The sequence below is a fragment of the Artemia sp. Qi Xiang Cuo genome, chromosome 6 (genome assembly GCF_049724085.1).
Source record: "Artemia sp. Qi Xiang Cuo chromosome 6, ASM4972408v1, whole genome shotgun sequence".
NCBI classification, from domain to species: Eukaryota; Metazoa; Arthropoda; class Branchiopoda; order Anostraca; family Artemiidae; genus Artemia; species Artemia sp. Qi Xiang Cuo.
The window spans coordinates 1316510-1344150 of NC_142799.1; the positions used below are offsets into that span (position 1 = coordinate 1316510).

The following is a 27641-nucleotide window of genomic DNA, read 5'->3' on the forward strand; positions in this document are numbered from 1 at the left end:
ATTGCAATTTCTGTTCGTTTTAGGCTGCATTTATTTATTAATGATGATTTGTGGTAGTTTCATGCTTGGTAGATTATTTGATTTTATTTTTGGTCATATTTCGTTTAATAAAGCTCTTTACTTTTCTTTGGAAACTTATTTTGTGGAAAGTTTTTTTTTAATTAATGTAAACAATGGGCAATATTGAATAACCTACAGCCCTTGGCCCAAGGGCTATGGGGATCATTTCATCATCAAATGCATAGCTATTGGACTGTTCAATTATATTAAACACAATAGCTATCCCAAAATTTAGATCAGACGTCTTTGGGGGGAGGGCAGCAAAGAGGGGCATGGGATTCAGACTGGTTGCCATCCAATCAATTTTGACTCTTGAAAAGATCACTAGAACTTTCAGTTCCCAATCGAATGAGCCCCATCCAAAGTTTCTACAGCAGATCCTTCCATAAGAAATAGCTTGGTGAAAAACATGAAAACAATTGATGCTTAGAACCCAATTTGTTTTTTATGTAAGCAGCACTGTTGTGCTGCCTATCATAACTTTAGAGTTAGCATATTCGTTTTGTCTTTTGTAAGCTCTATTTCTTCTGTGCTCATTTTCATAGTATCTAAATAAACACTTGCACAATGGACATCAGTTTCAGCAGGAATCTGTTTCTTTGTATATATATTAGGCTGCTTTATTCTGAGTTGTGAAGCTTATTAACCTGCATGCAATTCAGCTGAAAAAATTCTCTTAAATCCTTTCTTACAATTTCCTCCCACACCATTAGGGGACGACCTGATTTTCATTTGACCCTAGATGGTTGACTGTAAAGGATGATCTTTGGCAATCTGTCATATTTCATCTGCAGAACGTGTCCTAGCTATCTCAAACCTTTTATCATAATAGCCCTAGAAAGTAGAATGGAACAACATTTTAGTACAGCTTACTGTTTGAAACACGGTCATCCAGACGGGTGCCCAAAAGAATCCGTAGACAATTCTTCTGGAAAACATTTAACTTCCTTAAACACCAATTAATTAGAAATTAGAGGATATACAGCCATGTATCCTCCTTAATTCATACACTATTGACGATTTAGAGATGCTACTTGTAAATGGTTTAAGAAGAATATCCATGATTATAGTAACAATTCTGGGACTATGGGACTGCGGTGTGTCGCAAGGCACTCAGGGAGTGATGGTCATTGAGGTAAATATGACTAAGAAACTGACATGGCTTTGTGCAATGTGATTTTTGTGCGCCTTTGTACGGCGACGAATTTTTTTTCTTTATTTTAAGTAAATTTTTCTGAATTCAAGTTTTGATACTGAATTCAAATTTCGAAAAGGTTATAAGGCCGGTTTCGGTTCGACGGTTGTAAGGTCTATTGTTTGTAACAGACATTTCACTTACTTTACATTTGGTAATAATAGTTATGATAACTGTTGCAAGCAGTATGACACGGAGATCAGCACAGTCGGTTTGGACTGTGAAGTTTAGTGCTGTTTCTTTACTTTTACTAAGCAATTGGTGAGTTTTTTGAAAAAAGTCCATTTTTGCCTATAAAGTCAATACAACTAAATATTAAAGGGGTATGAGGACTCAGGCAATTTTCAAAAGTTGTATTTTTTTTTTTTTTCATTTGTAGCTAAAATAGCTCTTTGGATTTTCTAATAAAAGTATACATTTCTTAAGTTTTTCTCTCTCAGGGATATTCCATCAATGCATAGTTTCCCAAAACCTGGAGGACCTAGTACAATTGTATTATATGAAAAAGATGGCTATTTTACACACGTTCCCTCAGGCAGCTTAGAAGCAACTAGAAATCCGTATCTGGTATGTTTTTGCTTTAATATATATTTATTTTTATTAAATATTATCTATTTTTATTTATAGTACGTCTTTCAATTTGATTCCGGTCTTTTATTTCAGTCTCAGTCATGTAATCATGCTTGTTGTTCCTCTTTTCATTCTATCATATTATATAATATATTATATTTATATATATTAATTATAATATATTATATATACATACATAATATTATGTTAATATATTGTATTTAATAAATATTATATTAATTATCTATTGTATTATATTAAAAATAAAAATAAAAGAATAATGTTGCCTCGTAATTTATTTGTCGACGATCCTCAAGAAGAAGTAGAAATTCAAACTTCTATAAGATTTCCCTATTAATATATATTATATTACTATATTTCCGGTCTTTTAATTCCAATCCGGTCTTTTAAAAAGGTGACGTTGGGTAACGAAAAGATTGATCAGGTGGACAGCTTCACTTACCTTGGTAGTATTATTAGTAGAGACGGCGGGAGCAGTAAAGATGTTAAAAGTAGAATAGCCAAGGCTCAGGGTGTGTTTTCACAGTTAAAAAAAAGTTTGGAAGAATAGGAAGATAAGTCTGCAAACCAAGATTAGATTATTGGAAGGTACTGTGATGACAGTGGTCAAATATGGCTCTGAAGCATGAGCGCTCCGAAAAGCGGAGGAAGATTTGCTAGATGTTTTCCAGAGAAATTGCCTATGGATTGTTCGGGGTACCCGGCTGACTGACCGTATTTTAAACAGTAGGCTGTACGAAAAGTGGTTCAACACCACTTACTAGGGCTATAATCAGAGAAAGATTGAGATGGCTAGGGCACGTTCTGCGGATGAAGGATGACAGATTGCCAAAGATTGTCCTTTTTGGCCAACTGTCTAGGGCTAAACGGAAAACAGGTCGTCCGCGGTTGGGCTGGGACGATGTCAGAAAGAAAGATTTAAAGGAAGTGGAAACTTCCTGGGAGGGTGTAAAGAGGAAGACTTTGAATAGATTGGGATGGAGGAGCAGCATGAATAGCTGTGTTGGCCTGAGGCGGCTTGGTGCTGCGGTGAGTTGTTGTTAGTAGTAGTAGTTTGCCTATTAAATGATTGGGAACTATATTATAGAAAATATTTGTATTTTAGAGAGGAGTAATCATGCGAAAAGAAAGAATCCGTTGCAGTTTTTAATTTCCCCTGGAAATATTTTGCGTCCAAATGTTCAAGGGTGTATCCAGTATTTTTGTTCAGGGGGGGGGGGGTACAGAATTTTTTTTTAAAAAACATCAAAAATTTGTTTATATGCTTTTTTGTCACTTTTTGTGAGTCGGAAAAAATGTAGGAGGGGGAGGGGGGTGTTCAAACCCTGACCCCCTGGATACGGCCTTGCAAACGTCATTTTATTCTTCTAGATGTCTTCTAAAACTTATTAGGATAGATTTAGAGGCAAAAGTTTAAGATTTTGCATCATATTCCTAACCAAAGTTTAAGTATAGCTCCCTGGAAGCTTAAAAAAAGATAAAAAAAAGGGTAAAAATATTAGGCATCTCCTGAATTATAACTGACACCCTGGCAGGACATAATTATGTACGGTTTCTTATAAATTATTTCGTATCACTTTTTGTGCTGGTTAATCAAAAGTTTCAATATAGTAAAATAATTTTTATACGAGCCTATTGAATTTGCAATGTAAATTTGTAGTTTGTTTTTTATTATAAGCGAGGTTTTAAGTACACTGTTTTTTTCGTTATCATTCTTAAAAAGCAAGTTTTTGGAAATAGTAATTTTTTATTTATTTAGAATTTAAAAAATGCCCATATGCAAATACAAGTTTGAACGTACGAAGAATATAGGATCTAGGATATCAGAATAAAGAGCCTATAAAAATTCTAAATGTATTTTTGTTATTACAATATTAAAGCATAATTTTTTAACTAACATTACTGCGTTATTTCTCTTAACTAAAACATCAACACTTATGAAGTTTCTTTTTCACAAACTTCCTGTTAAAATGAAGATTTCTGAGATAGGCTATTAATAGCAGAAATTTCCGAAACTTACCTATTGTGCATGAACCTACCATAAACAGTGCATTTAGTAGGCAGAATGATGACGATTAAGCGTTTCTCTTACACCTAGTCTTTATGGTCTTAAGATTATCCTCTAAATCTGCGTGTATCTGTATCAGGACTGTATCAAGGGGAAGGGGGATTACACTCCCCGCATTTTTTTTTTTTAACACAAGTACGCATAAACAAGTTTCAGCAGTGCTTTGGAAATTTTTTTGTACCCCCTCCCTTGACACGGCCCTGATCTGTTGCTGGCTTTTTAATCTTTATATTTCCATTCCTCGTCATATTCACGTCCAACGAGTTTTATTCCCTTTTTAGGTTGAATTCATATAACGGACATTAAAGAGGCGTTAAGAATTGTTGCAAGGGAAGAAAAAGTACCATATACCTATCTCCTAATTACGTCCAAATTAAAGATCTTGGAAGGTAGATACAGGGATTTGTGTCTCAAACTTTTTAGCGTTCCTCCATCTTCCTAAACCCACGTGTCCCACTGTGTCTCCATCTTCCTATACCCATGAATGGAAAGTATATCTTCGTGCTGTCAAAATCCGGAGAGATGACCACTTCCAAGGGAAGTAAAGTGTTCCTACCCCTAAATGAAACATGTTCTGGCAAAATAGAAAAAATTGCACTTATAGGGCAAAGTATTTCCATTTTTCTAGGAAGAGGGTCCTTTCAACAAGCACGTGTTCCGGGGGGGGGAGGACACGCTGGTATTATACCACGACCTGCTACTTTTATTATAAGGGACAATTAAGAGAGTGAATCATTACAATATAATTCAAGTATCATATATTTATTCAAAACAGTGTTAATGCACACTCTGGCATGCTCGCAGAAGTTGATTTGGGTAGAGGGTATAAATTGGAAAACGCAAAAGGATAGTTGGATTACATCGAAAATACTGGAAATCATCAGATTTACCCCTTTCCTTCTTTTGTATATGTTTCTGTGCATAATGGAGTAAGTTTTTTTTCTATCACTAGATAAATTATTTCAAACCCTTGTTTTCAATCAAGCAAATTCCACAAACCAGACGGTGAAACTGTAGACTGAAAAAGAAATAAACTGTGCTATACTTTTTTTTTACTGTAATTTATTAACAATTCTTTTTTGGCTCTGAATTTACTTTGTGATATTTGAAACTCCTGATCCAGCACTGCACAATCAGGCATAACCGATCAGAGATCATGGTCTCTATTCCTACTTATTGCAAATGCTCCAAAGAAAATTCATATTATAGTTATGACAGAGCACATTGGTGAACTCAGTGCATGATGGGTGGAGACATATAGAATATTGTCCTAAGACTAGAGAAGGGGGGGGGGGCTATTGATCTTTAAGGTTGGGGATTCCCGGAAGGATTTATAGGAAGAACTTCTGTCCCGTCGGGAGAAAGAACTCTCCATCATGAATTTCTGAAGCTCTCCCCGTAAAGTGGTTAATACGGGATTCTGTCTTCTGTCGAATTCAAAATTTGTTTAAATGTATAAAAACAACTGGGGGCTCAGCATATGCTTGCAGACTTAATAATTCTGTAAAAGAGTTCTGTGTCATGAAAATTGCCATTTATGCATAAATGGCACCTACTCCCTGTGTCCACCCACCAGCTATATAGAAAAATGGACATTAGGACAATGCTACTTATGCTGTGAAAAGGGGATAGTAAATAAAAGATACTTTAGTGCTTTCAAGGCCTTATCCAGGTGGGAGGGGTATCTTCGATCTACAAAGAAGATCATAGGTTGTGTCTCTTATTTTCGTGTTTTAATGGCTATCATTCAACAGGCTTCACTGCTAGTAAGTCAAATGTGTGAATAGTAAACAACGGCATAAATGCATTATAAAGGCGGCCAACACAGAACAGTTATAGAGAGGCATAAATGCATTATGCCTTACAAACATTCTATAAGGGCTTCTGAAAAGTTAGCGTCGTTGCTCGAAATTGAATACTAAAATATATTTTTAGGTTAAAATGTCTCTATTTTAACTAAAAAACCTAATGCTGGCTGAACTCAGAAATTTTAGGGATGAATTGCCAATTTATGTTACTGCAAACTTAACCCTTGCTATAGCACTTTTGTATTATAAAATGAATTTGAACTTAAACTCCTTTCAAAGTTGATAGTGCATGAAGAAATGGATTTGTAAATCGTTTAAAAAGTACAGTGTCCTTTTGCATTGCAGTGCAACTTTATGAAAGTCTTTTTATTTTTCAGACCGATTACCCGGAAATTTTTTTGAGCAAGGAGGCTTTGAAGGGCTCATCGAGAGATAGCTTACAATCTGTATTTCTTGTGCATCATGATTCAACCTTAAAAAATATTCTAGTAGCATGGTATGTTTAGCTCATTTTTCAGTTTCTACTCACCAATTTTGTCTAATTGCATTTCTTTTGGCCTACTCTTGTGTTGAGTCAATTGTTTCGGCATAAATGCGTAGATAAATAGAATATGACCTGGAACAAATAATACATTAACCCATTTACTATATCTAATCTTGTAGTTACATAGATTGATATTGCAGACAGCGATAGTGAATAATTTCTTAGGCCATGCTGGCTATCTATTTATAAATTAACTAAAATAACAAAATATTTAAGCCAGAAAAAAATTTAAATAGAGACAGTGAAAAAAATATATGCGAATGTAAACCCGGATATTTCAGCTTCACGTCAGGGAGCCCAACGAGAAAATGTCATACAAAAAAACAGGTTATACAGCAAAAGAAGAAAGGGAAAAAAGAAGGAAGTTTCATCTGAAAAACAAGTTGTTCTTTGGTAACAGTTCTTATCTTAATATAGTGAAAGTTCAATATAAAATTCAGTTTGGTGACAAAATACTACATAAATCCAATCAAAATATGATATTATATTGCGTAGGTAGAAAGGTCAACTTTAATACATACAAGATTAAGGAGCTAATACTCACTCGATCGAACGTCCCGCGTCGACATTTAGACTTTATCTTCGACAATGAAGCTCTCAAGAGAGTTAAGTCACTTCGTCTCTTTGGAATTAATATGTCTTCGGACGTCTCTTAGGGCACACATATCGATTGGGTCCGATCCTCCTTCACAAGAAAGCTTGATGTGGTTCTTTGTTCTAATTAAATAAAAAAAATAAGTTTTTTTTAACTGAAAGTAAGGAACGACGTTAAAACTTAAAACGAACAGAAATTATTCCGTATATGAAAGGGGCTGTCCGCTCCTCAGCGCCTCGCTCTTTACGCTAAAGTTTTTTATTGTTTAAAAAAAATAAGAGTTGCGAGAAAGTCAAACTTGGGAGTTTGACCCCCTCTCAAAACGTGGGAGGGGGCCTAGGTGCCCTCCATTTTTTTTGTCACTTAAAAAGGGCACTAGAACTTTTAGTTTCCGATCCAATGTGTCCTCCTACGATATTCTAGGACCACTGGGTCGATACGATCACCCCTGGGAAAAAAAAACAAACAACAAAAAACAAATAAACACGCATCCGTGATCTTTCTTCTGGCAAAAAATGCAAAATTCCACATTTTCGTAGATAAGAGCTTGACCCATCTATAGTAGGGTTTTCTGATACGCTGAATATGATGGTGTGATTTTATTAAGTTTCTATAACTTTTAGGGGATCTTTCCTCCTTTTTTCGAAAATCAGGCAAATTTTTTCAGGTGATTAACTTTCGATGTGTAAGACTAAACTTGATGTTATATATTTGAAATCAGCATTAAAATCTGGTTCCTTTGGTGTATCTATTGGTATCAAAAAAGCTTTTTCTAGAGTTTCGGTTACCATTGAGCCGGGTCGCTCCTTACTTACAGTTCGTTACCACGAACTGTTTGAAAACCATCTACTTGTACCGCTGGTTGTCAACTCCAAAATGGCAAACACGTAGAACGATGGTATGGTCATATTACCTTCGAGAGGAGATAGAGTGCTTAAAGAATAGATTTGTAAGATGTTGTATCTCCATTTGGAATGATGCCTCGAGGAATGGTATCCCTCTCGAACCCTGAAAAGGAAAGGCGAACACAACCCTAGACAGAAAGTATAGTTAATTAATGGACTAGTGCTAAATCAGACCCTAGTAGAAGTTTCTAGCAGCCTGACGCCATGTATTTTGACATCAATAAAATTTTTCTGGCGTTTCTAACGTTTCAATAAAAAAAAAATACTTGTAAAAAAAAGACATAAAACGTTTAAATAAAAAGATCGTTGGGTTGTAGAATAACGCTACTGCTTTCGCAGCTGTTTTTTGTTCTGATTGTCAACGGTCTGCAGCTCCAAAGTTGTAATCACGTTGCTGTCAATCACTTTGTTGTAATCAAAGTTGTAATCACAAAGTTGTAATCACAAAGTTGTATATATATATATATATATATATATATATATATAGGCCTATAACTGGGTGTTCGCCGGTCCCACACGAAATATTCAGCCAACTTCGCCGGAAAATACTATAAGAAGGCACAGAGTTATCCAAAAACTATTTAGAATACAAAAAGCCACAACATTTCCTGTCTCGTGTATAACTACAATTTGGCTATTAAATATTACAAAGTAGACAATAAGTGCTAGAGAAATACATTGCTGATGAGAGTCGAGTCCGCGAGCTGTTTGCTCTTCTACCCAAACTACTCTGTCTTATAAATGGATGAAGCATCTACCACAAGGCTAAGACGTACCCTTGGAAATTTGTTCATGGTATTGTAATATAGAATTGACCGTCGAATCACGGGTAAAATTGTAAAGTCATAGTAATCGTGAGTTTTTAGGGCAAACAATATGTGGCACCCACTCACGCAGAAAAATTACTGACTCACGAGTGTACCAGGTTCGTAAGTGAGTAGCTGGTAGAAATTATTCACAAGCACCATCTATTTAGTTCTTTATTAGTGTAGTTATTTAGATTCATATTTAAAGTTGAACATTTAGATCGGAGATACCATAGATGACTGATAATCATTTTTAGTGTTTGATCTTTAGATGACTATATGTAAGAGAATTTCTGGCTAGTTTTATTCTATCTCGTTAGTTAGTGTACTAGAAAGAAGCGCTAAGAAGCTGTTGCTTGATTAAAGACTTTTTTGGGCTATCAGCTAAAGTGATATAAACTTTATATACCAAATTCTTGCTCTTTTGATATTCAGCTTCCGTGTGTACATATATTCAATTCAATTCAATTCAAACTTTTTATTTCCTCCGAATACGAAGAGTAAAAAAGAAATAAATAAAAATAATAACCGCTAATCAACAGGCCATAAAATTATCTTAAACTATATAACAACAAATACGCAAAGGCCTTCAATCAAAATTACAACACAAATTAACACTTCATTCATTATATAATAAATTAACAGTTCACAAATTAACACTTCATTCAAAAATTAAATCAAATAAAATACATTAAGCTTCGTGCGCAGCTCTATATAAATTATGAGAAAAAACATTTAATTTGGATAAAAAATTCTTTTGCATTTTCTCCAATACATCAACAGGGTTTTTTATTTTATATACATTCTTTAAAAAAAGTGTTAGATTCAGATTTAGAAAAGCGGCAAATGAAATTAGCAAAATTTAAAAATGGGGTATTTTCATGCGCAATATTATTAATTCTAAAAAACGGGAGCAGCGATGAAAAAAACTAATATCTTAGGCAAAGTGACTGTATTATATACCCGAGCCAGTGATTTCCGAGAAAGAAGATCACGAAGACAAATTACTGCCCCGAAACTAGACGCTATTCTACTCTTAACTGCTTTAGAAATAGAAGCACGGCATAGAGCTAAAGTTGGTCCATAAGGTACACCAAGATATAAAAAAGATTCCAAAGATTTTAAAATACTATCATAAATACGAACAGAAATTTCTGAATTAACGAGATCATTAGCCTTAGGACCAAGAATTAAAAACTGACACTTTTCAGGGCGAAAACGAAGTCCATGCTCACTACAAACCTTTGCTAAAAATCTACATTTTGTTGAAGTGACTGAAGCGATCGACTCAAAAGGAGTAAATCATCTGCGTAAGCAATCCACGACAGAACATAACCTTTACCATAAATAAAAGTCAACTTAATTTGATCAAACAGCCCCGAAACAGTAATATTGAAAATCAAAGGAGAAATAATGCTTCCTTGTCTCAGCCCCCTACATAACTTAACATTATAATCACTAAACTGATTCTTCCACTTAATACGAATACAAGAGGAGCCATACCACTTTTTTAAAACCAAAACTACTGGTAGTGGGACATTATTCTTCAGAAGTGCAGTCATAGCCCAAGAATGGATAATTGAATCATACGTCGCCGCAAAATGTAACGCAAGTGTATAAACTCTATCCCATTGCTTACAAAAGGATATTATCCTTGAAAGAAGGGTATCAGCAACATCCATATTTAGACCCTTACGGAACCCAGTTTGATACAGGCCTTGGTTACAAGGCTCCAAATACTTTAATAAAACTAACTCAAAAACTTTGCTAATCTGGCACGAAACAGTAATTGGCCTGTAATCAGAACATCGATTCGTATTCCTCCTTTTTTTGAAAGGGGTGAAGTGGTAGCACGAGAAAAGCTAGTTGGAAGAACTCCAGAAGAAAGAATAGTAGTAAAAAGAGTAGCGAGGAGAAGGATTGCTTTGGGGGATGCCCATTTTATATGGTTTGAATGTATACCATCATGATCAAAAGAATGCTTACTTTTTAGAGCTTTATATATGTGACATATATAGTCACACTATTGTTGCAGTTGTTGATAAAGGAATTGCGCTCGACAATATAGAATAGAATATATTTATTCACGACAATAGCTGGAGCTAACATGAGCATGTCAGTGTAAAAAAACAAAAAAACAAGCAAAATAAGGGTTAATACTACTACTACTGCTAGCAGCTCACCGCAGCACCATGCCGCCTGATGCCAACACAGCTTCGCACGCTCCTCCTCTATCCCAATCTATTCAAAACAAGGATTAAAAACAAAAACAAAATAAAACAGAAAAGTTTAAAGCAGTAAGTGCTGCTTCAAGGTCAAGAATTAAAATAGTCATAAATAAAATGTATATATGTCAAGAGTCAGGTCACACGGTTCGTGGTTATAATAGTGACTGTATATTATACAGACTACGTCAATTAAAAATATGAATGGGTATAAAATACTTTATAAAAGATACGTCATGTACACAGGCAAGTCAGTTATACCCAACATAAAAATACATTCAAAAACATTACCTGGCAAATTCCTGAAATAAACCACATCAAACATTAAATACTAAATACTTCCTAAGGTGAAACTATCAAAATTCCGAGTAAAATAAGGGACAATTGATTTACGATATCTCTCAGTACTAGAGACTGGGTAAGTCAATAATTGTGGACATTTATTTATCGGGGTCTAGTGTCTGGTCCTTCAGTAGGGGGCTCTCAAGGTCGGATAATAAACCACGATGAGTTGGGGAGTTGAAACAATTTAGTGGAAATCGACATGTCAACTCATGTGAATTCAAGTTGAGTTGAATCAGTTCATCAACACATGTTGAGTATTTGAGAGCAAGTATAATTTTTACAGCTTTTTTTGGTATCCTCTCAAGTCTACCTGATTGATCTTTCGTCAGCGCCAGATGCTAAGCTGTCTATGTATATTAAAGAGGAGGTCTAACGTAACTCCAGCATTCAGACTCTAAAACCTCATTTGGCATACCATATCTCTTCAGGTTGGAAAAATAATGAAAAAGTGAGGTGCCATTTTTAGTCAACGTGCGAGTTCCATCTTAAATCTTCGTCCAAAAGTATTCCAAGTATTTTAGCTGTTTTTCCTCACATCGGTAAAAGGGAATTATAAGAAGTCTAAAGGCTGTCAACCTTTAGGAAGCAAGAGTCATAAAAGAGCTCTTAGTCTCACTAGCCTTCTGCTTTACCTCTCCTAATTCACCTTTCAAATCATTCAAAATTCTCCAGTAATCAGTCTCTTCAGTAATCGGAGTTTAGTGTCAATGATAAGGCAGTTAAGTCGTCAGCAAAGTTAAAGCGTTTATGAATGGATGCCAAGCTGGACTCAAGAGAAGGTCTAACGTAATTGCAGTAATAAAACCTTGTGTACAATTTGGTGAGTCTGTCTATGCCCAAATTTCAAATGTGATCTCTACGATCGACCAATCAGAGGGAAGATATATAGCTGATTATTCTGACAATAGAATAAATAGAAGTTTAGAATATCAGGTTTGTGGTCTGTATGCTAAATCTAAAAAAAATATACTAGTACATTGCATTAATAGAAAATAATTGGGAAGCACCCAATCGGTTTCCTTGATGCTTAATGAAAGATGTTATAAATATTTTTATCATTATCGTAGCAAATTAGTGGTGATATAAACTCTACATACCAAATTCTTGCTATTTTGAAATTCAGCTTCTCTTTCAAGCGTAATAAAATTACGCTTGAAAATCTAAAAGTTTTCACCATATTATAAATATTTCTTTTTAGGAGAGAAGGTGGAATCATTCATCTTCTGGAAGAAGCTCTTAAAGCGACTGAAGGTGGCAAGACCCCTCCGGCGGTAACCACTATTTTAGATGCTACGTTGTCTCTGTTTCGATGGTCTCAGAGCGTTTATAGATCATTATCGCCACATAAAATGGTTTGATATACCTTTTTATAGCATATCTACTTTGCAAGTTATATTAGGAGTGTTATCTTTATCTCCGGTGCATCTAGAAAAAAAACGAACTTACTAACTTTGTGAAATAGTTGGAATGTTTCCACCACACTTAGAAACTAGTGTGTTTAGGATTGGATCTTACCAAGGGGCAGTAGCCTATAGTAGAATTTTTTTTCTTTACCAGTTAAAAATTATCGGAATATTTTCCGACGTTTTTGAGAGGAAAGGGAGGATACATTTGAGTTTTTTTCTATTTTATCAGTCGTCCTCGGGAGGGTTGTGACAGAATAAAAGATTGTCAAGTTAACAGAAAAAAAAGGAAAAATTATTATTCCTCGAACTGTTTATACTCCAATACGGTGCAAAACATTGGTCTGGTGTCTGAACAAGACCGTGCTAAAAATAATTGAAGTCATATCTTAAGATTTTGAACTTAGTTACTAATTAGAACACACGGTAAGATGCCAAAATATGCAATAAGCAAACTTGGACGCTTGGTTGTGATTATTTTCCACCTAAGATTAATGCGACAACTCTTACAAAATGTCCTTTAGACTAGGTATAAGGCAATATGCCCCCATTCCATCTCCATGTAAAGCTATTATCTCTGCTACTATTCCGATTCTACTAGTCACCTGTCGCAGTACATAGCCGCCTGAGTCTAACGATTGCCACTTTTTGAGTGCCTTGCGACAGGCAGACTCCTTAGAGTCTCCAGGCGAATCTATTGTCACAATTTTTACTGGTTTTAGTTAAAAAAAAGAGGTGTGCTATCAGGGTCGTATCCGGGATTTTTTTTTCGAGGGAGGGGGAGACTTTACAGAAAGAAACTTTACAAAATGCAAAACAATATGTTTACATGTAGTTTTACTACTTTTTCAACGAGACGGACAAAATTTCGAGGTGGGGTCAAACGGAGTCACTACACTGGCTGCGGGCCTGTGTACCATGAGACAAAACAACTTGGTTCAGAAAAGATGGCTTGGTGAATTTATGACCATAAGCGCAATAGCGCTGCCTAAGGAAAGAGCGATATGGGCACAATATTTTTTTTTTTATTTTAGACCAGGGCACTTCGTATAGAAGAAGTTGTAGAAACTTCAAAAGGGGCTCATCTGATTGGAAATTGAAAGGGGTAGCGCACTTTTTAATAGTCAACAGCGATTGGAGGGCAAACAGTCCCTCCCCCACGCCCATCATTTCCCCAAACATATCGAATCAAAATTTTGAGATAGCCATTTTGGTCAGCGTAGTTGAAAGGTACGGAAATCATGTGTTTGAGGATGACAGTCCCCCCCCAGCCCTCAGGGCAAGGATTGTAAGTTATGCCCTAGGGGCATATAAGGTTTCTTATAGAAAGAGCGATTGTATAAACTTTGGAAAGGAGCTCATTGGATTGGTAATAAGAAGCTCTAGTGCCCTTTCTAAGAGTCAAAGGGATCGAAGTGCAGCTACCCCCCCCCCACACCCATCATATTCCAAAATACATCCAATCAAATTTTGAGATAGCCCATTTGTAAAGCGTAGTTGAAAAGTCCAGTAACTATATTTTTGAAGATTAACCCCCCCCCCATAGCTCTCGGGGCAGGGGTTGTAAGTTTTGCCCCAGTGGAATATAAGGTTTTTATGGAAGGGTGGTCGCATAAACTTCAGAGGGGGTGGATTGGAAATTGAAAGGTCTAGTGCCCTTTTTAATATTCGAAAGTGATTGGAGGGTACCTACCTCCCCTCCCTCCCTCCCCGCTCATCATTTCCCCAAGTACATCCAATAAAAATTTTGAGATAGCTAATTTTTTGAGCGTAGTTGAAAGGTCCAGTAATTATTTTTTTGAAGATTAAAAATCCCCCAGGGCCATTAGGGCAAGGCTTGTATGTTATGCCCCGGGGGACTATGAGGATTTTGTGGAAAGGGTAGCCGAAAAAACTTCAGAGGCGGCTCATTGGATTGAAAATTGGGAGGTCTAGTGCCCTTTTTTAAATTTTGAAGGGATTGGAGGGTAGCCAGCCCCCCCCTGCCCGTCATTTCCCGAAACACACCCAATCAAAATTTTGAGATATCCATTTTGTTAAGCATATTTGAAAGGTCCAGTAATTATGTCTTTGGGGATGGCACCCCCTCCTTCTCCCCCCCCCCCCACGGCCCTCAGGGAAAGGTCTATAAGCTATATTAGTTGCGCATTTTTAACATTTAAGGTTTTTATGGAAAGGGTGGTCGTTTAAACTTCGGATGTGGCCTTTTTAAGAGTCAAAAGTGATTGGAGGGCAACTAGCCCCACCCTCCTTTTCTTTTCCTCAAGTGTATCCGATAGAAATTTGAGATAGTCGGAAGTGATTGGAGGGCAACTAGCCCCCACCCCCTTATCCATCATTTCCCCAAACATACCCAATCAAAATTTTGAGATATCTATTTTGTTAAGCATATTTGAAAAATCCTGTAATTATGGCTTTAGAGTCGTCAACCCCCTCACAGCCCCCAGAACAAGGGCTTTAAGTTAGGAAGTTTATTCACTGTTTACATATAGTATATGTTATCGAGGAAGGTATGCATGTTTGACCTTTACTTTCCAAAAAGAAGACGGGAATTCAGGTGAGTCTTTCAGAGAATGTCTAGGGGGGTGTTGGACTAAATCAAAGCACGTTATGTGCATATGGGTTGTCAAAAGGGCGTAACTCAGGAATGACTGAACGTATTAATTTAGAACTTTCAAGAAAAAATAAGGGAGATGATCAATTGGCCAAAAAGGTAATATTTGTACGCTACTACTACTGCTACAACTACCACCACTACTACTGCTTCCACTACTACCACTACAACCTTAGTACTACAATTAAAATATTGAGGGCAAATTTGAACTAAATCAAAAGACACTATGCTCATTGTCAAAAGAGTGTATCTCAAGCATGGATTTGAGTATTAAGTTGCAACTTTCAGAAAATGCTTAATGGAGAAGTCAATTAATCAAAAGGCATTTTGTGCATGCCTCTACTAATGCTACTGCCGCTTCTCAATTTACTACTGCTCCAACTGCCTTTACTTCAACTCCTCTTGCAAGTACTTGTAAGGCTAAGAGCATTAACAGGAAAATCACAAAAGTGTATAAATATACAGGTTATCAAAAGGATATATCAGCAATGTCATAGTAACGACTAATTGTTCTAAGTTGAAACTTCCAGCACTTGATAATAATGTTGTCCAAATCACCAAAAGGCAATACGTATACTATTAATACTACCATTACATTTACTATGACTAATTGAGAGTATTAAGGTGAAACTTTTAGGTAACCTTTTAGGGGAGTTTCAATTAAACAAAAAAAACTATATGCATGCAGGTTTTCAAAAGGGCATATAAGCAATATCATAGGCAGCTGTGGAATGAAATATCATTGAAACTTTTAAAGGAGCTAATTTGATTCAAGATTAAAAGTTCTATTGCCCTTTTTAAGAGTAAAAAGAGATTGGAGAGCAATCAGTCCTCCCAAGCCGATTCATTTTTCAAACATATCCAATCAACATTTTGGGGCAGCCATTTTGTTCAGCATAGTAGAAAAGTCCAGCAGCTATGTCTCTAGGGATATTGGGTATGTCAACTCCCCACAATTATGCAATAGACCTATTATGTTTTCAAATTAAATGTTGCTTTAAAACTAAATCAAAAGGCACTATGTGTATAGTTACCTATAAGAAACCTCAGCAATATATCGAGAACGACTGGGGGTATTCATTTGAAACTTTTGGGGCTACTACTATTACTACTTCCGCTCTTGTATATCGACAGAGCCTAAATGTATTTAGGTTGTCAAAGAGCATAGATAGAATTGTTTGAGAATGATATTAAGTTTTATTTTTCAGATCAACTTGAAGAGGTATAAACTTAAATTAAACAATACTATTTGTGTCAGGATTAAAAATTGTTGAAAAAATTTCTCCAACATACAAATAGCAAGCCAAAATATAGTTTCTTATAAAGAAAAAAACGAAAAGATATTAAAATATTATATTTTTCATCAAAAAGACCGTTTCAATAAAAAAAAACGAACAGAACCTAATTTAACAACTTTTTCCACAAAACAATCTTTCAAAGAAAAGTAAAGAGCTCCACTAAGCTAAAAATTTGCAAAAATAAATAAAGTCAAATAACCTTCCAAGCGTAAAACTACCATAAATCGCCATCAATAAATAAATGAAACTCAAAACGAACAGAGATTACAATAAATAACGGAGTCAAACTCAAAACGAGCAAAAAGTAACATGAGTAGCTCTACTAGTAGCCCCTAGAGACATAAGTAGATTATCTTATTGAATGTGTTGAATATACGTGCGGAGTAATGCATGTTAGTAACTGCATGAAAAAGAATGAAAGAATGAATGAGATGAAAAAGGTACTAAACGAATTATTTTGCTACAAAGTTTCAGTATAAAAGGCTATTTTTGACTTCTCTGCGATTGATTCTGTCTTCTCTTGCTCTTTCCGCAATGGAAATAAATGTGAGACATACCGATAATAACTTTACCAATGTAAATAGGACTTGCTTATCGGCTTTTTTCGTACAAAGCAGGAAACAAACAAGTTGACAACTTTATATATTTTGAATTGTTACCGCTCAAGTCTACCCCTCCTAAAGGCTGGTGTCTGAAATCAATATGTGTGAATTCTGAAATCGCTTTACTGAAAACGAGAAACATTTTAAGGAGTGTTACTGCCTTTTAATTAAAACATTAAAAAAAATGCCAGTCAAACTTATGAAAAAACTTCTTTCTGGATATATACGTTCCTGTGACAATTAATTAAATTTTTATTTTTATGAATTTCTACTTTTCATCAATTTCGTCTCCTTTTAAATCCAATCGTTTCAAACGTCTAGGAAACCAGAGACTAGGGAAAAGTTTCAGACCTATCAATTTGTATGTTTTTGATTTCAATTAGCTGCTGTTTGCGAAGGTTATTAAGCTCTTTTTTGAAAATTTTATAAATTTTGTTTTCGTCTTTACTTTTAAGCTTTTTTATGCGCCAAACCCCCCTTGAATGTTTTCCCTCTAATGATGTTTGTTGCCCTGATATTTACCTAGTCCATGACAGTAATTTGGTGGAGAATAAGAAGGATATTACCAACCCTCAAAATTTTTTTGCCCCCTCCCCACAGAATTAGAAAAATAATTTTTTTCGGTATTTTCATTGAAAAATGTTATTTATGAAATTTTCACTGAAAAAAAAAACAGCAGCAAGTTACCCACCCCTTGATTTTGAACGTTTTTGTGCCCCTTCCTAAATTTTCGTCAATTGGCGTCCCTGCTAAGGGGGGCAACCTAGGCATCGAAGAACTGACTTCAGTTTTACCGTTAAACATGCTTCTTGCAGGTATCTGACCTTCTAACTCTTATGAGTCTTGCTGTTTCTACCACTCATTATTTGTATAATTTACAACATTTTTTTTTATACATTTATTTAACATATTTTAACAGAAATAAAAGAACATATAATTTAATGGGAACTAATTCATCCGATAGAATTTTGCTCTGGCGATATGCTTCTGTCATTAACGTCATCACGTGTTTGGTGGAAGTTTTGAAAATATTCTTTTTTAAAACCTTTGGTTCCATCTGGACCTCTTGGCTGCCTAATTACCTCAACTCTGGGACCAGTATATTGCTCTTCTTTTTTGTAGTTGGCGCCTCTTCTTTGCGGTGGCACACACATATTGGTAGCTGGGATTTCGTCTGTGTTACGATTGTCGACGATTGATTTTTCCATTGAACTGTCTTTTTTTATGACAGTATCTAAATTTCCATTGTTTTCTGTACTTGAAGTATTGGCTACAGCACCTTTTTTACTACGCGAGGGAGGATCTTTTTCTAAGTTAGGGTTTGGACCACGCCTCCACCAACTATCTGATGATGAGCCTTGGACAAAATGTTTTCGTGTTTTTGCTGAAATATTTCTTTTGCGCTTTTTTGAATTTGAGGTGCTGCCACTCTCATCCTGCTCACCACTAGAAGAAGGCTCTTTCCTTGAGCTCAGTGTTGGGGTTGATAGCCACCAATATTATACCGGAAGGCCACGATGCCACCAGTGTTATAGTGGTAAGTTACATTGCCACACCATCTGGAAAACACTGCAGATTCAAAAGATAATTTTGTTAACTGGAAAAAATAGACGATAAAACAAGTTTTAGGACCGGTGGTATTTCCTCTTTTTTGAGCCAAAATTATGATCCTTGATGATAATTGACTATGTAAAGGCTGAACCTCATTAGAGTTTGTTTATTGTAGTGTCAGTAATACTGCTGGTTACAACTTAAAAAAAATTAATGTTTTTAAATTAAGTAGATATTTTTACGTGGTCATCTGGTACCATTTCTCCTTTTTGGTCGAAATTATTATTCTAGATTAGGGAGCTACATGGGGGAGGGGGGCTACCACCCCCACCCTCTCCATCTAAAATCCTAAATTTTACTGAAAGGGCACTTCTTATTCAAATTATCAAAAGGCACCCCCTGGAAAATACAATCCTGTTTACGCACCTATCTTAAATGATGTGTAGCAATGTAAAGGTTTCTGCTCATTAAAATAGACTTGTTGCAGTGTCAGTAACAACCTGCCGGTCACAGCCAAAGACTTAAGAGTCCTCTAGACACATTGTAATGCTACTTAACAGATCCCTGTTCATTTTGCCTTTGCGAAGAGACGCTACTAGCTGCCTGTTAAGACATGAAAACTTACATGTTCCATGTTGCTCACAGGAAGTCCAAATCCTCTCTGATACTTCAGTGGAATTCTGTCAAAATATGATGTCTAGTAATTTCAGATCCAGATTTAGCGCTTTTGCAATAATAACCTGCTATAATAAACATTAGTGATAACTATACAATATCTATAATGTAATCTAATAAATACAAAATATGTCTAGTATAATACTAACTTTTCCCTCTATAACTGCTCCTCTATTAAATGTTCTATATGATATAATATTTGATATTTTTCTCTGGTTTTTTTTTGCGTATTTTATTTAGTTATGTTGTAAAGCCTATTGTGAATCAACGCTTTGTTTCATTCATGTATTTTATGTACTCCTCAATTTTGAGGGACGTAAATAAATAATATAACTGTATAATAACTATAATATTATAACTATCATATGGCATATAATAAATACAAAAAGCTACTGCTAAAATCTCATCGCGTTACATATCCACCTGAGGCCAACTGTAAAAAGGTGCTCGGCCAACATAAAAGATATGCTCTGCCATATTTGCATGCGGGGACACCCCTCTTCGGGGAAAAATCCTCGCGACGGGGATGTTGGAATCACAGTCTCCCATAGTTTTTGCGCACAGCTTTACCCACTGATTTATATAGAATGCGTTTATCACTTACTCATTTCGTATTTTGTAGCTGCCTTTAGACATGATGATTTCAACATTTTCCACAACAAAGGATTGGTCTACTTCTTGTATTCGATGTATTGCATGGCATCCACAATGCAAAAAAATTGCTATAGGCTTTTCTGATGATTCAGTCCGAATTTATGGTCTTCAGTATATAGTGCCTATGCTCAAACATCGACGACAGAAGAAAATTGGAGCTGTAGCTTGGAGGTAAGTATTTTCTTTTTGGATTTAAAAAAATGTTGACATTGTTTGCCTTCTGGACCCATCAAGTTGTATTAACACCTAAAAACTGTAATTTTCTAAGATTTCCTTTTAATTAGGTCATGATTATGATGTTTTAAGGACAGTATCTCTTTTTCGTCAGCGTTGCCATGCTGAACCGTGAAAATAAATATGAAAAGATGATTTGTTAAATTCGACAATTTTTTCGTCGTTAAAATTTCAAATAACCTGATTATTATAACCTGATAATTAAGGTTTTCAGTGTTATGAGTTTTAGCTCTCTTTTTTTTTGCTGATTTCTTACTCACGTTCCCTTTTTAAATTTGGTGCCCGGTACTGCCAAGAACTGCAGAACTGTATAGAGAGGTTTGATTAAAAATTTTGATTAAAATTTATATTAAAAATTCAATTAACAATTAAAAATTCGAGCTCCTATTTTTTTTCTAATTTTTAAGATATATACGGCTGCGTAAGAATCCATTTAACGAAATCAAACAATCAGGTTTCATTTTCTCTGTCTTTGGTAATTTGAAGATTATTGAAGGTATTTATGGGTTTTTTGGATCATGTTCTGATAATACCCAAATTGCATTGAGAGAGCCTTTAAAAGAAAGGGTTGTCACACCCAAAGCCCAAGGGAGTATCTGAAATTTTCACAATTTCACAAGAGAGCGAAAATAAAGTTAATATAAATATATTGGCTCGAATCATGTTTTTTTCTAAAATTGAATTCTAATTTTTGCAATTTATAATTTTTAACTTAAGGAACATGAAAAAAATGTAAAAAGTACGACTTTGAGTAACTTAAAAAGAAATGCAATGGCCTTTTCTGTTTGTTTTACTCACAGATTTTTGGTAAGTGCAAATACCTGGAAGTGGAAATATATCTTTTTTAGCTTTGAAATTTATACCAAATGTTGAAAAAACCACAGAAGAAGATTTATGGCTTCCTAAACCAATGATGTGTGACAAATTCGTAATTTCACAGGAGAGCAGATATAAAGCTCTTTAGCTTTCTTTAGAATGGTTTTGTTTGTTTTTCCCGCTAAAATTTGAATCAGGCCAATTATATAAAAATAATAACGCTTAACCGAATAATGAGGCTTCGTTTTTAACCTTCATAATGCTTAGCCGAAATCATAATCCCTAGCCGAATAATGGGACTTTGATTTGAGGCTTCATAATGCCTAGCTGATTAGCCGAAATCATAATGCTTTACTGAATAATGAGGCTTCGTTTTAGGCTCCATAATGGTTTGCCGAATGCTTAGCCGATTAGCCGAAATCCTAATGCTTAGCTGAATAATTAGGCTTCGTTTTAAAGCTTCATAATGGTTAGCCGAATTCTTTGTCGATTAGCTCGAATTATTATTCATAGGCGAATAATGAGGCTTTGCTTTGAGGCTTCATAATGCTTAGCCAATTAGCCGAATTCGTGATGCTTAGATGATCAGCCGAAACCATAATGCTTAGCCGAATAAAGAGCCTTCTTTCTGAGGCTTCATGTTTAGCCTAAGGCTTAGCCGATTAGCCAAATAATGATGCTTCGTTTTGAGGTTTCATAATGTTTAGCCAAAGGCTTAGTCGATTAGCTGAAATCATAAAGCTTAGCCGAATAATGAGGCTTCGTTTTGAGGCTTCATAAAGTCATGCCAGATTGTCTTGAGCCAAAGGTACTGAAAAACTTTTGTCCCCATCAGTACCTATTAAAAAACAAAACAAAAAAACATGAAATCCGCCCTTCGGTCTCCAAATTTGACGCGTGGATTAACACCCATTAGAAAACTCATATGAGGCTATCAACTCATTTTCGGAAATTTTGGACTCGTTTCGGAGATACGAGATCCTTTTTGTATTGGATGTGCAATTTAAGCTCACTCAATAACAGTAAACACATACACCAATCCGGATTCAGTAAAACATTTTATCTATAACACTCAAGCTCTGGATGAGTCGCAAGTCTCTATGTCGCACGTAGCTACACTTGGATTTAGACGCTTCTTCTAAATGACCATATTTGCCTGAAAGTTGCTATTACAGTTCAATTTTTAAGGGAGACAGGGATGAACGCAGAAGGGAGTGGGACTTGGGACCTGACCCTCCCCCTCTGAGAAACTAAACTTTATTGAATTTCTGGGCATTTTTTATTTACAATATCAAATAATTTAGTTTCGTTAACTATCCCCCCATGACTTTTTTTTATTTCTGTCCCCCTTGTGAAGTTTTGTAAAGTTTAAGGGACATTATATATCACCTCATTTTTATTGAACTGTCCCTAAAATGCCTGAATAGAAACACTGTGTTCGTACTTAGACCCTACTATTCAATAATAACATCTGTTTCCTTTTATCGGTGTTAATGAATCTGAAATAAGCATCATTAGACCTTAGTTCCTCCTGAGCCATTGGTGGCGCGTAGGGCGTCGACGAAGCCTCTCCACTCATCCCGAAGCAATGCTGCAGCGATGACATCTTCCCATTCAGGTATTAACGAGGTCTCAGCCGACCTCAGATCTCGATCAAAGGTTCGGCGCAAAGTGTTCTTTGGACGACCTCGTCTTCTTCTACCGCCTGGTTTCCAGTCGTACGCTGTCCGAGGAAGGCAGCCTTCTTACATGCGGAGTACATGACCTAAATATGACCACCTCTTCTTCCCTATAACAGCAGTAATGAGAGGCTGTCCCGTTCTACTCCGGATTTCAAAGTTACTGACTCTGTTGCCAACTTACTTTTAAAATTCTCCTCAGGCACATATTTTCAAATTCAAGAATTCTCTTTTCGAGCTGCTGATTCATTTTCCAGCACTCACTAGCGTAGAGAAGTATGAAGAGCACATTACGTAGCTTCAGTCGCAAGGAATAAGCATAAGTTTGATAAATGCTAGTAAGTGTTATTTTGAGCCTAGAACTTTATCATATAAAGAAAAGAAATGAAAAAATAATGTCGTAAACGTATACGAGAATCCATAACTGATATAGGAACAAGGTGGACACAGTGCTTGATTTCCTTTTTTATGCTCTTTCCAAATATAATAATCAATTCACTCGCAAATGCACCCCCCCCCCTCACCTGATGGTCATATGTATACCAATCACTTGATGGTCACCTGCTGGAATTACCTGAATCACCTGATAGGTGCATTTGTAATAGTTATTGAATATGTTTGCCTCATTAAAGCCTCAGCAATAACCCTAAAATAAGGTAAGCCGCGAAAAGTACTCGACTGGGTTTAACTCCATATGTAGTTACAAGTTGGGCCGCGTCCCCTTCCCTCACGGATAAGCCCACGGCTTTGGTAACAAGCCATGCTTTTTCAAGGTATAATTCGAGTTGCGACGTTGCTATTGGCTGTCAGGGCTGTGTTCTGTTGTGGCGTCTGGATCCAAATACTGTTGCTGCGAAGCCATCATCAAGTTTTCTCACTGTCATCAACCATCCGGCATCCACCGGGCCAATTGTTAGTCTATCTTGGAATCCAAAGGTAAGCCGTCAATTTTATAAGCATATAAATTAGTCAATATAAAAGTTATTTATATATAAATCAGTCATGATATCATAGAATCAGTTGATGACTCTGACCTTTTGGCATGAACAAGAAGAAAGAGGAAACGATGAAAAACAAGTGTCTCATGAATTTCTGGAAAACAAAATTGTAATGCGATCAAGCTGCAGTCAGTCACGATAGTGTGACTTGCTATTGAAAATCTGCCACTCTGAAAAGTTTAATAAACGTGGGTCATATGATAGTTGTTGGTGCTATGTTTAGCGACTCTATATCATTGGAATATCAAAATGTTTTGTTTTCCTAACTAAAATTGAACAATCGATTTTGATGTTTTAATATATATTACACGTAACGCTGGGAAGGGAAATATGCATGGGCGGGGGGGGGGGTAGACGGGCTCTAACTAGACATGAAAAAGGAACAAATAAATTAACGATGGGGAAAATGTAAAAATACAACAAGGAAAGAAAATATCTTAAATTTCCAAAATTAGTAATTTTAGGAATATGAAATTTTAGCCCAAAATGGAAATGCAAAAGGAAATAAAGAAATTCAGAATGTAAAAATATAAATACAACATGGAAAAAATATTTGAATTTTCACCGTTTAAATCTGTAATGAAAAAAGGGTAAGGTGCAGGCAAGTATGCATAATGGAGGCCGAATATGAAGTCGAACCATTTAGGTCTTCACTCTTTTGTTCCGTCAATTAAGTCTCAACGTCCTTTACATCCTTTCTTATAACCTCATTCCACCCTATTTGAGGACACTCTGTTTATCGTTTAACCCCTAGCTGCATTGCCAAAAAGATAATTATTGGTAAAACATAGCTGGTAAGTTCTATTCATTGTTTGTTATGACAATTTTGGTAATTTATGGACGTAATTTTTCGTAAACTAATCATAATTTCAGTAAAAAATAAATGATCCGAGTTGGATTGCAAAACAAAACATAATTTTTGGTAATGCCTAACTGGTAATTTGTTGGTATTTATTAATTTTGGTAATTTTGGTAGTTTATGGACGTAATTTTGGTAAACATAACATAGTTTCAGTAAAACATCGCTTTATAGATCATTGGACCTAGATAGATCGTTTTTTAGGCTAGAAAATCCCTGGATGCCAATTTTCCAAAACAAAAAAACTATTGTGGGAGCCGTTGTGGAGAAAAAATACATACATATACAATTATTACTCGTTTAATATATGTGTATATATATATATATATATATATATATATATATATATATATATATATATATATATATATATATATATATATATATATATATATATATATATATATATATATATATATATATATATATATATATATATATATATATATATATATATATATATATATATATATATATATATGTATATATATACGCCCTAATAGTTAAACATTAGAAATAGTATGTCATTTTACTATTTGGCAAATTATGGGCATTTGTTTTTTTTAGCAATTGATGTTGAAGCATTCTTTGCACTCCCAATTTTTGTAACATGATTCATTTTCTTCTTTTTGTAATTGAATGTTACATTTTGTAAATAGTAATTTTTTCTCTCCCCCCCCCTCTCCACCATTATCTCCTCTCACACTCTCCCTCACTCACATCCAAGGATAATAAATTTCCTTCAAATTGAAATATATTTAATTAGGTGTATCTATTTGAATTTATTGCACATAACTTTCTCCTTTAGACCGATCAACTTGCATTTGGAACTTGCACAGATTCAACGTTGGCAGTTTGGGATATTCAATCAGAGAAAGAATTTTCAGTTCCAGCGGCTGGAAGTGGGGGTATTACGCAGCTTCACTGGTCTTGGGATGGACAGAAACTAGTTTCCACGTCTCCTTTGTTACCATTTAGGTACTTTAGTTTTTATATTTCCCTGTCATTTTGGATTTTTTTTTATTGTATTGCTTCTTTTACTAGTGTTTATTATTTTGGCTTTTGGGATGGACGGAACCGGTTACCATTTCTTCGTTGCTCAGCGTTCCATTTGTGATAGCTGCTGTTTAGCTCTTGTTTAATCCATTTCTATATACAGGCTTGGTATTATAATAGGTCCAGATGTTCAAAGATCATATAACAATACCGAGGTTGACTCAACGCCCCCGAGCCCGGGGGAAAGAGTTGTAACTTATGCCTAGATTGCAGGAGCGTAGCTCCAGAATTTTTATTGGGGGCAAGAGGGGTCTACATCCTGAAAATCAAGGACTATGAGCTATATAATAATTTTTTCTCCAAATTACTTGGGGGCAACTGCCCCCTCGCCCCTCCCCTCCCCCTAACGAAACCATTTCTGGAGGGCATATGAGTTGTTTATGGAAGGGGTGGTCTTATAAAAAGGGTCTTTCAAAATTGAAATTGAAAGTTCTAGTCGTTTGATTTTTTTTATTCTATTTCTTGTTTTATTGCTTTCTAAATATCGACGAAGACCACCATAAAACATGAAAGATAAAACAACAAGGAATTATTGTAAGACAGGGAAAATTTTTCCTGAATGAAAATTTTGGCTTTTTTGTCTAAGAGCCGTTATCAGCTAAGCATACATAAATATAAAATAAGATTTACTAATATAAAATACTACTAATACTAACAACTCACTGCAGCACCAAGCTGCCTGAGGCCAACACAGCTACACACGCTCGTCCTCCATCCCAATCTATTCAAAGTCTACCTCTTTACACCCTCCCAGGAAGTTCCCATTTCCTTTAAATCTTTCTTTATGACATCCTCGCACCCCAGACGAGGACGACCTGCTTTCCATTTAGCTCTAAACGGTTGACCGAAAAGGAAAATCTTCGGCAATCTGTCATCCTTCATCTGCAGAACGTGCCCTAGCCATCTCAACATTTCTTTCATTATGGCCCTAGATAGTGGGATTGAACCACATTTTTCGTACAGCCTACAGTTTGAAATACGGTCAGTCAGATGGAACAATCCGTAGGCAATTTCTCTGGAAAACATGTAGTAAATCTTCATCCGCTTTTCGGAGCGCCCATGCTTCAGAGCTTTATTTGACCACTTTCAATAAGATTTGATAAAGTACGTGACCGTTAAAAAAAAAAAAAGAAAAAAAAAAAAAAAAAAAAATTAACTGTCCTAACATCATCACCAAGGAAGTTCATCCAGAATTTGTTTTATGGTCACGTATTTTATTGTATTTATTTTATTTTTATCTGTGCTTTGTTGATGACAGCTGTTAAATATAGATAGAAAAAGTAATTTCTCATTGTCTTACCTTTTGATATTTGTATTACTATATAATTGGAACTTCATGGGATAGAGTAAAGAGTAAAGCTTTGAACGGATTAGGATGGAGTAGGAGTGTACGTAAGTTTGTTGGCCTCAGGCGATCGCTTGCTGCAACGGGAGTAGCAGAGCAAGTGAAATACACTTTACAACAAGTCGCCCTACAAATTATTTCGGTGTGGAAGTTTTTAATTGAAGGAAATTTCCACCAATTTTCCTATAGTGTATTTTCTGGTGCAACGCTTATTATAAGGTCAATACAATTGATTTCACCCAAAATGGTAACGTCTCCTTGTGGAAGAAAGAGTCTCGTAACGTTTAGAACGCTGTTATTGCTTTCCTGTGTGATGGGTTCCTTAGGGTTTTATTTTTGGAGAATGTGTGACTTAAGAGAGTGATTGTCATCGTTTGACATTTAACGTTTCACAAAAACAGAGAGCGTTTCAATGGTAAAAGGTGAATCCAAAAAAGACTTGCTTTCTTTCATGATATTAAATAAAAAAAACAAGTTTTTTTTAACTGAAAGTAAGGAGCGACATTAAAACTTAAAACGAACAGAAATTATTCCGTATATGAAAGGCGCTGTCCCCTCCTCAACGTCTCGCTCTTGACGCTAAAGTTTTTTATTGTTTAAAAAATAGAGTTGCAAGAAAGAGTCAAACTTTAGCGTAAAGAGCGAGACGTTGAGGAGGGGACAGCCCCTTTCATACACGAAATAATTTCTGTTCGTTTTAAGTTTTAATGTCGCT

At 35.6% G+C, this 27641-nt stretch overlaps 1 protein-coding gene across 3 annotated transcripts in view; it reads left to right on the top strand.

Moving 5' to 3' along the window:
- Nucleotides 1-27641, top strand: part of Aladin (aladin WD repeat nucleoporin) — a 65210-nt gene that overhangs the window by 16841 nt on the left and 20728 nt on the right. For all 3 annotated transcript variants that reach the window (XM_089090010.1, XM_089090008.1, XM_089090009.1), the window contains exons 3-8: nt 1696-1822; nt 6100-6218; nt 12341-12494; nt 19908-20110; nt 23442-23604; nt 25334-25503. In XM_089090010.1, coding sequence (XP_088946136.1) covers nt 1696-1822; nt 6100-6218; nt 12341-12494; nt 19908-20110; nt 23442-23604; nt 25334-25503 — 936 coding nt within the window. The remainder of the gene's footprint in view (nt 1-1695; nt 1823-6099; nt 6219-12340; nt 12495-19907; nt 20111-23441; nt 23605-25333; nt 25504-27641) is intronic.